General features: G+C 43.3%; 1 protein-coding gene across 8 annotated transcripts in view; it reads left to right on the top strand.

Moving 5' to 3' along the window:
- DOCK9 (dedicator of cytokinesis 9) overlaps positions 1-13,747 on the top strand; it is a 1,069,784-nt gene that overhangs the window by 290,334 nt on the left and 765,703 nt on the right. For all 8 annotated transcript variants that reach the window (XM_085622123.1, XM_085622117.1, XM_085622120.1 and 5 more), the window contains exon 2: positions 8,869-8,985. In XM_085622123.1, coding sequence (XP_085478249.1) covers positions 8,869-8,985 — 117 coding nt within the window. The remainder of the gene's footprint in view (positions 1-8,868; positions 8,986-13,747) is intronic.

The following is a 13,747-nucleotide window of genomic DNA, read 5'->3' as shown; positions in this document are numbered from 1 at the left end:
CATGTGTGGTAAAGATCACACCCCTGCCCTCAGCCTTGAAAACTGCCCCTTTTCCCCGCCGCAAGCCCTGAAAATTCACCCCATGCCCTAAAAACTACCCCGACCCCAGCCTTGAGCCCTAAAACTGTCCCCTACACCTGTAAAGTACCTTTTGAGCAGCATTCCCGCCCTGAGGCCTAAAACTGCTCCCAGCCCTGAAAACTATCCCTTCCCCCGACCGAGCCCTAAAGCTGACCCCACATCCTAAAACCTGCCCGACCCCAGCCCCCCTCCCCCCAAGCCCTAAAAACTGACTCCCTACCCCTGAAAGCTACCCCAACCCCCCCCTTGCACTAAAACCTGGCCCCTTGCCCTATAAACAACCCAAACACCAAGCCCTCACCACTAAAAACTAAAGCCCCACCCACCAAAAACCCAGCCCGCATCCTCTCCTGATCTTTGCTGTTCCTGCCCGCCCATTCCAATATTTGACCACGCACTACCTTAACCACGCACATGCGTGGTTAAGGCAAGCGTGGCTCAGCCCGCGTTGTTGAGGCTGTTTCCCATCTGTAAGTCCCTGTAAGGTTCTGATAAGACCACAATAGACGACAATAGGTCTTTTGCAACCAGGCAGCATTTGCTGTCTGGCAGACTCGACCAAAAAAATTAACAAACCCTGGTTTTCCTGTTCTGAATGGGCCTGGAAGCTCCCATGAGAGGTGAAGGGGGCAGGGGTTGACCTTAACCATTTGGTAACCTGCCCCTGCATCACACAGAACCAGGCCTGATTTCCCCCACAATAGTTTGGCTGGTTCACTCTACACATTGAGTTCCTTTTTTTTCAGATTCTCAGGCATGCATTATTATCCTCATAAGGGACATATCACTAGGTGATCATAGTCAATGAAATTGTGTGCCTTGTTGTATTTTTCTGTGTTCAACTGCTGGTTCCACCTGCTGCTGCTTCCTAATCAATACAAACCCAGTAGTCGCAGGATTGCCCTTCTTGCTTTAATTTGTGTGCCTTGCTCTGTTCCTTTGTCTGCTGGCTGCTCCTATGTCCGGTAGTCTGCTTTGTTGGTGTTTTTTGTCATTGATAGAGGTTATCAAAAGCAGTGCAACTACTGAGGCTTTGTTCCCACCAGTATGTTGTTTTATGATTGCGCTTTGTTGTTAATATCCATTATTGATTGGCTCCTTTGTTAAAACCGGGCAAGTGTTGCAGAACAGTCCGGGTTATCTGTTAAATGTGTTTGTTTTTCCTTCTTGCAGATCTGTTTCTTTTCAATTGTTATGAGGTTAATGGTTCTGTTTCAGTCACATTAAAACATTTACTTTCTCTTTGATTGCCTCGCAGTCTCTGTATGTGAACCAGATCCAGGTGGGTCATTTAACCTTCTAGAAATATCTCGGCCAAAGAAAGTGCTAGAACCTTTGGTTTTTGTGCTTATTTTAGTTTCCTGTAGCTTACTTCATCCCCTGTGCATTCCTCCCTAGATCTTTCCTAAATGCAAATCAAGACATATTCTTAGTAAAAGATATAGCTCTGTCTGTTTATTGAGTTTGTGATTATTTGTGCTGTATCTTAGTTACAAACCATCTACTACTGTCTGGAGTAAACCTTGCCCCCCATCTACTTTAGGAGAGTTGAGTGTTCCAATGGGGGGGACGTTGTTACCAGTGAAAGTGTAGTGGACCAGGGGGCGCGGCACACGAGTAACAACTGCAGTGTCCACCATAGGTGGCCGACAATTGCCAAGAACCTAGAGATGGGAGAAAAGCAAAATGACAGTGAGAACAGGTGTAGTACGAGCACCCAAACACAAAGTAGGAAGGGCAAGTTATTGACAGAAGCATAAGCTTAAAAAGAAGACCTGAATGATAAGTTAGTTAACAGAGCATGAATTCTGAAAGCATCTTGAGTAGAGTGTAACAAAATATGGCTGAACAGCGTTTGGTGACAGTGGAAAAAAGAATGGAAAAATCTCTGATTTAAATAGGAAAGCACAATACGGCTTTAATGAGTTGAATGAAACCACTATTATCATGTATGTGAAGTTAAAAAAAAAATCAGATAGTGTTGTTGAAGGCACGGGATATGCCACTTTATTTCTCCAGGGGTTAAGGAACTTGTTTGTACCTGGACAGTCATTGTAACAAGCATTGCCGGTTGTCCCTTCAGCCTCTGAACTATAAACTACTTTGAACTCACGAAGTACCAAAAACTTCCTGTTTAAGGTTTGCGTCTCAGGAGGCAGTGATGACAAGCAATCAAGGCTTACCCTTGCATAGTGGTGTGGGATAGAGAATTCAGGGGAAATAAACTTGAATGGCATACCAACGTGTTATGATTTGGGAAAAAGGGGGTGGTGATGGACAGAGTTTCTGAATGATGCAGAATACTCTTACCAAGTCAAGAGATCATGGTTTTAATCCATCACCGTTTTTTAGCTCACTGCACCATCCCAGCTCAGAACCTGGCTACATGCAAATTAGTCTGTACCTGTCCCAGTGCATGATGGGAACAGGGCAAACCAAACTACCAAGCCAATTCTTATACTGGGAAGGAAACAAGCTTCCGGGGACCGGTTTCTGGCATCACAGCCTTCGTCGGCCCGGCTTGCCTGAATCCTGATGGTGCAATGAGCAAGGGACTCACGTCTGAGCATACCCTCCCACACTGAGTGTGGATAAAATCGATTTGGGAAAAAGGGGGTGGTGATGGACAGAGTTTCTGAATGATGCAGAATACTCTTACCAAGTCAAGAGATCATGGTTTTAATCCATCACCCTTTTTTAGCTCACTGCACCATCCCAGCTCAGAACCTGGCTACATGCAAATTAGTCTGTACCTGTCCCAGTGCACGATGGGAATAGGGCAAACCAAACTACCAAGCCAATTCTTATACTGTAGTCAAGCTATCCTGGCTGATGACGGCTGATAGCCAGAAACCGGTCCTAGGATGCTTGATTCTGGTCCAGGGAAGACATGGCTTGGCAGTTCGGGCTGGGCTGTTCCCATGAGGCACAGGGTCAAGACTGATTTGCATATGGCCATGTCTGAACTGGGGTGGCATAGTGGGCAAAAGAACAATGGATTTAACCCAGATCTCTTGACTGGGGAGAATGTCTGCATTGTCAGCATTCCGTCCATCATTTGTTTGTTATAACGCTTTTCGCCCTAAGTGGGATGGGTATTCCCAGACGTGGGACCCGTGCTCACTACGCCACTGGAGTCAAGCTATCCTGGCTGACGACGGCTGATAGCCAGAAACCGGTCCTAGGATGCTTGATTCTGGTCCAGGGAAGACATGGCTTGGCAGTTCGGGCTGGACTGTTCCCATGAGGCACAGGGTCAAGACTGATTTGCATATGGCCATGTCTGAACTGGGGTGGCATAGTGGGCAAACGAACGATGGATTTAACCCAGATCTCTTGACTGGGGGAGAATGTCTGCATTGTCAGCATTCCGTCCATCATTTGTTTGTTGTAACGCTTTTCGCCCTAAGTGGGATGGGTATTCCCAGACGTGGGACCCGTGCTCACTACGCCACTGGAGTCAAGCTATCCTGGCTGATGACGGCTGATAGCCAGAAACCGGTCCTAGGATGCTTGATTCTGGTCCAGGGAAGACATGGCTTGGCAGTTCGGGCTGGACTGTTCCCATGAGGCACAGGGTCAAGACTGATTTGCATATGGCCATGTCTGAACTGGGGTGGCATAGTGGGCAAAAGAACAATGGATTTAACCCAGATCTCTTGACTGGGGGAGAATGTCTGCAATGTCAGCATTCCGTCCATCATTTGTTTGTTGTAATACCAACGTGTTATGACCTCAAAAAATATTACTTTATTACACAGTAGTGTAGTAGAGTAATATCTCTTTTTAGCCAAAGTAATGTTTCTTTTTAGCCTCACTCTAAGTTACCTTCAGTAGCACAAATGTATTCTGTCTGGCGTTTTCAAGGGAACAGATGGACCCTGCCTGCATTGACACGGTCTACAAATGGAGGGGTGGTGCGGCTATTCCGTAGTTTACAGGGCAAAGTCCGAGCTCTGAGAGGCAAGCATTATAAGTCTTACATTATTTTTGGGGAGAAGCTTGACTGCGGAGTCTTTTAGCTTCTCTTAGTGTTGCAGATACACACGGTCAGAGTTTCTCGTCAGTGGTTTGTTGATATGCTTTGGTACTCCTGCAGCTTTAGTATTGCATGGTAGAACATACTGAGGTTCATTGCTTTTAACCTATAGGTAAAATAAAAAAAAACTGGTGCAGGCATCTAGTTTCAGCATTGGTAAGGGTCTTCTTGGGCACCATATAGGGGCTGTGACAAAATCCCATACTATGGTGCTCATACAAGCAGCGCCCCGATATCAAGCGGAGCAGGAGTACCCAGGCAAATCACGCTGCAAAAAGTGTTTGTGATTTGTTATCATATGTCCCTTTCCATTTACTATTTGTAGACGGTGTTGGTGGGAGTGCCTTCTCCCTGCTGTGGTTGTCTTAGGTCAGACTGTGCAGTGGCATGGATTGCTGCAGCGTTCAACTCTTGACAAAATCATCACAAGCAGCTGGGCCATGATTGTTAGGTGCTGAAAGCTCGGCTTTTAGTGCTCAAACTAGTTTAACGTCTTCTGCCTTGCAGTCCTTATCAATGCAAGCTTCTCACTAGGCACTCGAGTTTGGCCAAAAGTTGTGATGCAAAGACATTTAGTCTTCCTCCCCAGTGCAGTGTGTCTTTTTAAGTTTTTCACTAGAAGTAAAGTCGGGGGACACAGCCAGCATTTCAGAGTAACTCCCCCACGTGAATATTTTGGGGATCCCATTTGGTTCAAGTGAAAATGGATAGAGCAAAAGTTGATTTCTTAAATACTAACATTCCTCAGTATTCTCACTGTTCTGGTTTCACAGTAGCAGATCCCCCAAAATATTACAATTTAAAAAAAAATCGTAAAATTACTTTCATTAGTCAGGTACTTTATGGTTTTTTTGCACATCTCACATGCACCTTGCCCTTGGCACATTTTTTTAAAGGTGATTCTACCTTCCAGGCCTAGACTGGACATGTCCCATCTGATTTGAACCAATGGGTTAGCATAGCTTATCTTTTCCAGTGAGAGTTTTTTTAATGAAAACAGCGAAGCAACAACCGAGATGTCATAACCTGCTGTGGCGGGTAGTGACCCTCAACAGTGGAGGGGCTTCGAGTCGAAAGCCAAAACCATTAGGCACTGTAATAGATCACAATGCCTTCAGGCTCAAATCCTACAGCTCTCAATCATGGCTCACTAACAGATTTTATAGCGGGCCGTGACTGAGAGCTCTGATGTTGAAGCTGAAGGCAATGCGAATTTCTCACAGTGCATGTCAGTGGGCCAAAAAGATAAAAATATATTAAAACATTTACTTGTCCACGCTTCCTTGTCCTCCGTGTTGTCTTGAATTCAGTCAGCGTGAGCCCTCCTGGAGCCTCAGCCAACTCCTCTCTGCGAATCTGGATGCTGCTCTCATGCTGCTGATAATGTTATGCAGCATGAGAGCAGCGCCAGGATTAGCTGTAGTGGGCTCCCTCGACTCTCCATTCAGGCACTGGAGGCCTCGGCCTGCACTCCACCCAGCTGTATAAGACCGGCTAGGTGGAGAGGTATAAAGTGCGTATGTCAGGCTGGCTGTCACAAGACAGCTGGCCAAAGTGACATGCACACTTTAAACTGGAGCGACCATCACTCCTCCCCTGCTGCCAGTCAGCAGCAATGGCCCCGCCCTCAAACACTGCTCGGGCTGGGAGCAGTGAAAAATAAAATGGTAATTCTTTCTATTGCCATTTTGTTTTATTTTTCACTTTTGTTGCAGTGGCAGCAGGGGGGTGATGCTCCTCTGCCCTAATGGGGGAGCTGCGGCTGATAACCTGGGAAGGAATATGGGGGCGCACAAAGAAATTAGCATTAGCTGTACTTGTAACTTTTGATCATGGCAACCCACCTTGATGGGCCTAAATCTATCTTGAAAAACCCACAACCTGGTATCTCCAAGCCCCACAAGAATACCTCAACTGTGCTCCACACACTTTGAAACACGCTGTCACTATCGGAGGGAAAGTATTTTGCTGGTGAGAACTAACTTCGCAAAATCATTCAGAGTACCCTTCAGAGGTTTCAGCATATGAGTCTTCAAGGCAGGAAACATATCTGTTATTGAAGGAGCAGATGAAATCAAGAGCTACATTAGTCACGACATAGGGTTGGTTGGGGAAAACAGTACTGCTTCTGATTGATGTCTCACTGAAAAAAACTAACATTTTAATCTGAAAGGTACACAGTAATATTATGATTTGACCATTTCCCGGGGCCTCAAATTACATATGGACACTACAGCAAGAATTTTTGATTTTAATAATCTTGCTAACTTTAGGGTGTTAACACACTCTCCAGAAGGAAGAAGGCGGGACATTTTGGGGATGATAGATAATTCCTAGACTGGTTGAAGAAATTCCCCTTGTTTGCTGATGAAAGGAATAAGGTTTCAGTTATTCAGTATATAATTTCAAGCTGTAAGCATTTGGTTGTCCTCGTTTTTCTGCAAAATATGTTGCTTTGCATTATTGTTTTGTGGTTCCTTAATAAGTAAAATCTGCTGCTTGACTTGATTCAGCCAATCCCAGTCCAACTCTACTTTCAACCAAACCCTTTGTCTTGCCTCCATTTAAATAAACCCTGCTTCTCCTGCACCTTGATCCAACTGCTGCTACCCTTGTTCACCCGGAAAGGAAGAAGACCTTAAAAGCTGTGGGTGATGTTACTAACCGTGATATACGTACTTTGCATTATTTACCAAATTGTGTTACTTGTTCCTCAGTGTGCAAGCTTTTGGATCCAATTCTTAATTTTTATTGTATTTGCAAGATAACATAGCTATATTTAAAAATCAAATATTGTCTCCAATGATCTTTATATGCTAGGCTGCTTTGTTCTCTTCCTGGGAAATGTGTGTCTGCACACTGTGGTCTGCTTCTGTGCAAACACCATACTCTGCATCCAAATAATTAAGTTCTTCATATATAGAGCACAAATATGCACAGCAAATTTAAAAGAAAGTTATTTTTAGGTCTCGCCTAGCGGCAGATTTGGAGGTCTTTTGTCAAAAGACCTACGGTATAGAATACCAATACTTTCGGTGGGCTTTGGGTTAGCCTAATATTTATCTGGTTTACTTTGTCAATCTCATTTGCTTGCTTCTTATTCAATGGCTTCTTCCTGTGTTTGTTCCTCCCCTGGAGCATTTCTTCTTTTCCAACCTTTCTTTTGGAAGTCTTCTTTCTTTTCACTGTTTAATACAATGGAACTACCTTTTCTTTTGTTTGAGCACACCATGGTAGTGCATGTATGTTCTTGCTCACGCTCTTGTATGCTGCTTCCTCCCTCACATCCCCACCCTTTCACTTTCCCCTGTCCCGCTGGGCATTTTCTTATTTTTTTTCACCCTCCCTCCAATGTTGCTGCCACACCCCTCTTATGACACTGTTACTCCAAACCGCTTGGTGGGGTTAAATTGCTTCCCTGCCCCTCCACTGCTCTCTACCCCTTCCTATATTTTTATTTAAAAAAATTCCACAGTTGCCTGTAGTTGCAAATTGCTACCAGGTCGATCCTTTCTTGATAAAGTGCTTATTTATGCTCCAATTTTTATTTTTCAATTTATCACTCCAAGATCAGCGTTTTTTATTTTGGATCAGCAAATTATAAAATGGCCGCAGCAGCATTATGGCGTATGTGTGAATGGATTGTGATGCATGTGGACGTATAAGGCTGGCCATCCATCTTGGCACACATTTTAATTTTTGTTTAGTTTTTTGCTGATGCTGTTGAACATCATCAATTAACATTTTTTCCCTCTTTTCGTGATGCTGAACGACATTAGTAAGACATATTGGCAAAGACTAAAGGTTGGCTAATACCTTTGAAAGCTAGTCCTATTGGATTTGCCAGTACTTGTTTATCACCTTCCCACTTATTTATTTTTTAAACACTCTTTTTGTGGAGTTTTATTCATTACTGTATCAAACGAGCAACAGAAATTAAAATTGACGTTTAAAACCTATAGAGGGGATTTTACAAGCTTTCCCCATTGTATATTATGATTATGCATCTATAGTTAATGTTTCAATCAAGTGAAGCTTTCTTTAGCCCAAAATGTTCCCATCATGGACCCCCAGATCTTATTGTGCTTATTTGAGCACCCCCTTGCGAAGTGCACTCCCTTTTCCATGCATGCAAAGCTATCATCCCTTGGGGCTGTTCGGTGAATGACCGTGTACTACTACTGACAGGCTATGTTTCTTTTGGCTCTCAGACACACTATGGCAATTAATTTGTGTGTATAATGTGGGTACTGCCAGTTATTGCCAGAAGGGTCATTTTAGGAGACTGGCTTTTCGAACCCTTGTAAGTGTTGATTGTATTGTGGGCTGGAATAGACCTTTGTCTGGGCAGTTCCATATCTTGATGGTAGACTCTCTTTTCCAACTCCCTCTCTTTTTTTCCTTTTTCTCACTACTTGTCCCAACTTTATGCTACTTGTGTGGTTGTTGTGCTGACTCATATGCCCTGCGGCGCATACCTCAGATTGGCATGAGCACTCGTTTCATCAGATGCAGAACGTTATAACTTCAAAGCCAAAAAATGCAAAGTTTTGTGGTTTTGCACTGACTTGCAAATGTGTTGTGTACCGAGTGTTTCTTGTGTTGTACTCTGCATGGCTAAAAAGTGCAGTAGCTGAAGCGACTTATCAACCCCTCACTGGAAAGGGTAGCAGAACTGTGATGTGTGTTGTCTTGTAAAGCGACATCTGCTCTTTACTGATGATTGTTCTTCTTGCTTCTCTTTTTAGGCAAAACCAAAGCTGATTGAACCAATAGACTATGAAAATATAATTGTTCAAAAGAAGACCCAGATTTTAAATGATGCACTGCGGGAAATGCTACTGTTCCCCTATGATGACTTTCAGGTAAGCCCTTATCTTTTGTAGCCAGAATTTGACTCTCAGAGCTTATACTTTGTTGTACTGTCATATACATGAAGTAGATAAAGATATTATTTCCAGCTGTACTTTGAGTGTGTACCAGATCTTACCTTACACCACACTGGCCATTCCAGTGTTGCACCGCACTGTTTACATTAGGTACTCATGTTTGCTCTGTATGTTTAGAGGTGTACAATTTTAGCATGAGTCTGGTTCAAAGATAAGCAGTGTAAACTTCAGCCTGGTATTTCATATTTTTAAGGCCATTGTGTTGTATGTTTTATAAATAGACCCACAAACATATTGCAGAAATGTAATGTCAATAATGGCTCAAGGTCACATATTCCTATTCCATGGGATACAAGTTCACATTAGATTAAACTGAGACTGTATTTTACACAATAATGTGAATGTCTAGATAGAACTGAAACCTAGCATACTACGTCAGCGCGTAGCAGCAGTATGCTTCAATGGCTACACCCTTTTTCTGCTTGTTAACTGCTCCAGTGATCGCGGGAGCTACTTGAATGTTTGTGTTTAGATAGTCAAAATGGTGCTGAGAAACTCCATTTAGAAGGTCACAGTGACCTTGTGACAACTTGGTTGAAGTTTCAGGTGCGGCTTTAGTCTGTGGTCACCTTTACCTGCTTAGAATGATGGCCGACGCCCGATTCCCTTAAAGGCTGTAGTCTGTGCATAAAGCATCTGTGCATCAATGTTGTAGGTGTTCTTCTTTTCTCCTTCCACGTGGAAAAAGCTGAAACCTTATTTTCTGGTGAACAAACCCTTTATTTGTACCATGACTGAAATATAAATTGCGTTTTTTTTTTTTTTTTAAATTAAGGGAAATACAGGCTTACAGAACCTTCTTCTCATATTTCCTGCCCAGCTCCAGATTAGCACATCTTTTAAATGTTTAGCATTCTTAGAGGCCACTTTATTTCCTCCAAATCCCTCTCCCTCCGCCTCTGCAAGAATAGGGAGGGGGAGGGACATGCCTATGTTAATCTCTTAATATAATACTTAGGATACCTCCTAAGCCCCAAACTAAACCTTCAACAATTCATCTAATTTTTTATAGTGAGCTAAAAATGGTATCCAGTAAGCCTCCGAATGCAGTCTGATATTCATGGCGGTAAACAAGGGCTCCAATCTACTCTCAGATCTCTGCACCACACAAGATCCCTGGAATCCCCTTCTCATGCACATACCCAGACTTTATCATTTCTCTTTTCACCACACACATCACATCAGGTTATGTGACTTTGCAGCCTCATTAAGGGGCATATTAACAAGCCAGGCGATAAAATTATCGCCACTTTAGCGGCAGAAAACTGCAGCTAAAGCGGCGATAATGGGCTTGATAATATGCTCTATGGAATTCCAATTGAAGCCCATGTGAGATGTGAAGGACATCTAACATGGGCTTCAATTGGAATTCCATAGAGCATACTATCAAGACCATTATCGCCGTTTTAGCGGCAATTTTCTGCCGCTAAAGCGGCGATAATTTTATCGCCTGACTTGTTAATATGCCCCTTAGTGTGTCGGTTTACAACTGTTTATTTTTACCCTCTGCTTTTTTGGAGGTGATTTCTCAAACGCTGGAAACTGTGGCACTTCTCCTGGCTGCTCTTTATCCTGAGGGAAGCTTCCAAACCTTGGCACCTCTTTTTGGAAAGCCTTTCTTTAGCTTGCCCTCTTACCTCCGCTTCCATAATTCAGGGCCATTTTAATGGACAGTTAATGTGTTTACACACAATATCTTGTCATGTTGACCCAGAATAAGGAATAAGGATGCAAGCATGCCACTCAAGGTCTTTTCTTCCCCAGTCTTTCAAAACCGTCTCATTGTGCTCCTTTGAAGAATTCATCTCTGAACATCTGTTCCCCATTCTCCACTGAGTATCACCGGAATTTCAAGTGGAGGAGACTGCCCAGGAGCCAGAACTTTGAAGTTGAATTTCTGCCATGATGCTCAGCTTCAGCTCTGTCCTCTCAGCAGTATCACACTGTGGTGTAAGAATACCAGCCAATCAGAGAACTTGGACATCCCTGTCTTTCCTTGGCGAGGAGCTATGCTTCTCAAACACTTGTAATTCACCTGAATCACAGTTCCTGGTCTACCGGCTTCTGTAAAGGAATATGGTCTCAGTTTGTTCTCCCACTGATGACTGTCGTTTTGCGCTTCTGTCTGCTGTCTAGAGAGGTCCCCATTACTGCTTGTATTGGCCGCCTCATTGCCAAAACGCTCGTGATCTCTGTACAGAAATGTGCAGGAGCAGTACAGGTGGTTGGTCCAGGGCTAAAATCCTTGAAAATCTATTTGTTTAGCACTCCCAGCCAGGGGAGTTCACTATCTTACTAACATCATCAGGTTCTCTTGATTTATACATCTCTCATCAGTTGGCCCAATTTGCTTCCGAAGCTTTTCTAAATAAAAGTGTGATTATAGACTCCTTGAAAGGCAAATTCTGATGGTTTCGATTCTTATTGCAGACTACTTTCCCAGCTTCATTATTTAGTGTAGGCCTTGTAATCCTGCTCTTTTTGGTGGGATTTGGGGAGTTGCCATCCTTTATGAAACCCTCAAAGTTCGAGTTTCAGGGATGGATCTTGGCTGCAGATTCCTCCCTCGTGTGGTTGAATTTCTTGTACAGATCAATTTTTGGCCACTACCTCCTTAACAGAATTATTTTTATTGATGCTTATGGGTGAACAGAATCACATATGTCAGTTACACATTAAGGATGCAAAAGCTGGAAAGAGACACTCTTTGTCTTCATACAGTATTTCCTGGTTGTCTGATTGACATGATGCTCGTCATGTAATCCAGATCCACGGACAAAGCGATAGAAACCGAGTGCCACCTTAACAGGCCTCTGGGATAGACTAACCCTGTAACTTTAGAATGGACTTTAAAATTGAAACATTTTTTGGTCTCCTTTTGCTGCAGTCCTCATCAATGATAATCCTGGGAGCGGTGGCGGAAGTGGGAGTTGAGTACTCAGCTAGATCCTGCACCCCCTTGGTAACTCACCCTCCGCCCTTCCCATCTCACCCTCCTTCATATATCTTTGGTTGTGACTCAGTCAAAGCTGCTTGTGCTGGGCGCAGAGACTCAGCAGATAAAACTGTGCTCGCACAGCAGGGACTGTGGTCCCTTGGCTGCCAAGGTGCAACTGACCACATATGGATTCCACAGTGGGACACACTGAACGTCTATCAAAGAGCTTGAGGAAAGACAATGGGGGTTATTTAGAATTTGGCAGATGCAGGATATACTTCAAAAAGTGGCAGATGTCTCGTCCACTCCATTTTGAGTGTTTGCAACTGTATAAACTCTAAATAGGGCAGAACAGGCATAAATACATTTTTGGTGGATGTGCCACATCTGCCAAATTATAGATAAACTATAATTCCAGAGTTCTTTCAGATGCTACAAATGGTGCATTTTTAGTTCCACTGTCTATGGAATGCTAAGAGAGTTCAGTGCAAGTAAATGTTTACTTTCCATTTGCCACGTGTTGAAAGAAAAGGAAAACGGAAAAGGAATGGGGTGTTTTTTTTGGTCATGGAGATGGACCCTCAGTCCGACAATGTTTAACAGCTTGATTTTGTCACTTTTGTTGAGTCTGTCGACCAAAAAAAACAACCAGGTGGTCCAAATATTCTTTACAAATGATAAGTGAAAAAAAAAATCCTTCCCATCCCACCTAATACACTTCAATTTATATAGGAGGAAACATGGCAAGTGACTAGTAGGCGATGTGACCCTGTTTGTCTCCAGTTAGGGGGTGGATAGCGCAATCCCAGAGTCAGAAGTCAAGAAGAAGCCATCAGTGGTTTCCACAGAAATGTGATACGAATATATGCTTTGTCTTCTTTTCTGCTCGAATTAGTGCCTTTAGGACGCGAGTATCTAAATCTCTTTCTGATAGATGTTAGATGCTTGTTCATTGTTCGGCAGATCATTCCTAGTAGACACCAGGGCTCTTTCTAGCTGTGCATCTCGTGTAAGAAGAAACCTTGGAGTTTGTAGATAGCGTAGAAGATCTGTGGATTGGCATCTGCTCCATCGCTCCATGATCCTTTGTATTGAAGAGCATTGAAGTTTTACCCGTAGCTTGAGGTCAATCTGCACTTTACTTTTAATGTGACTGACAATCAGCTGACATTGCTCAATTCGTTTTCTTTTCTTATTCTTGATTGGATGTGTTAAAAACATCTGAACCTAGAGTCAATGACACATGTTTTGCTGGTGGCCTGTACATGTAGATTTTCAGCTTTTCTGTTAATGGAGCAGGGGAAGAACCCGAGTCAAACCTCTCTTCTTTCCCATAGGAGCTACTGTCATGCATGCTGTCAGTGTTCGCTATCTGGAGTTAGTGCCTTTTGTAACGAGGCTTACCATAACTTTAATATCAGTTATGCTGCACATCTGCGGTGATTTAGGCTTGGTATTACAAGAGAATCCGTTCTCTGGGTATCAGTTTGCCCAAACTATGTTAGTTTGGTCAGTAACTCAACCCGAAACCTGCATTCCTTTTGCGATAAGAATGTGTATTGGGTTTCTGTATGTCAAGTTTGAGATTCTTTTTTTTTTTTTTTTTTTTGAAAAAACAACCTTTATTGAGATATAGTAAATAGACATAGCAGACTGCCGTAGGCTCCTTATACAATGGGTTGCTCCAGTGAGCACGTCCGTTACGGTCCTGCATCTCTCACACAGCCATTTAGCCGACAT

This window comes from Triturus cristatus, chromosome 8 (assembly GCF_964204655.1).
Source record: "Triturus cristatus chromosome 8, aTriCri1.1, whole genome shotgun sequence".
In the NCBI taxonomy this organism is placed as follows: domain Eukaryota; kingdom Metazoa; phylum Chordata; class Amphibia; order Caudata; family Salamandridae; genus Triturus; species Triturus cristatus.
The sequence above is the reverse complement of the archived record's forward strand: the minus strand, read 5'-3'. Positions and strand labels throughout refer to the sequence as shown.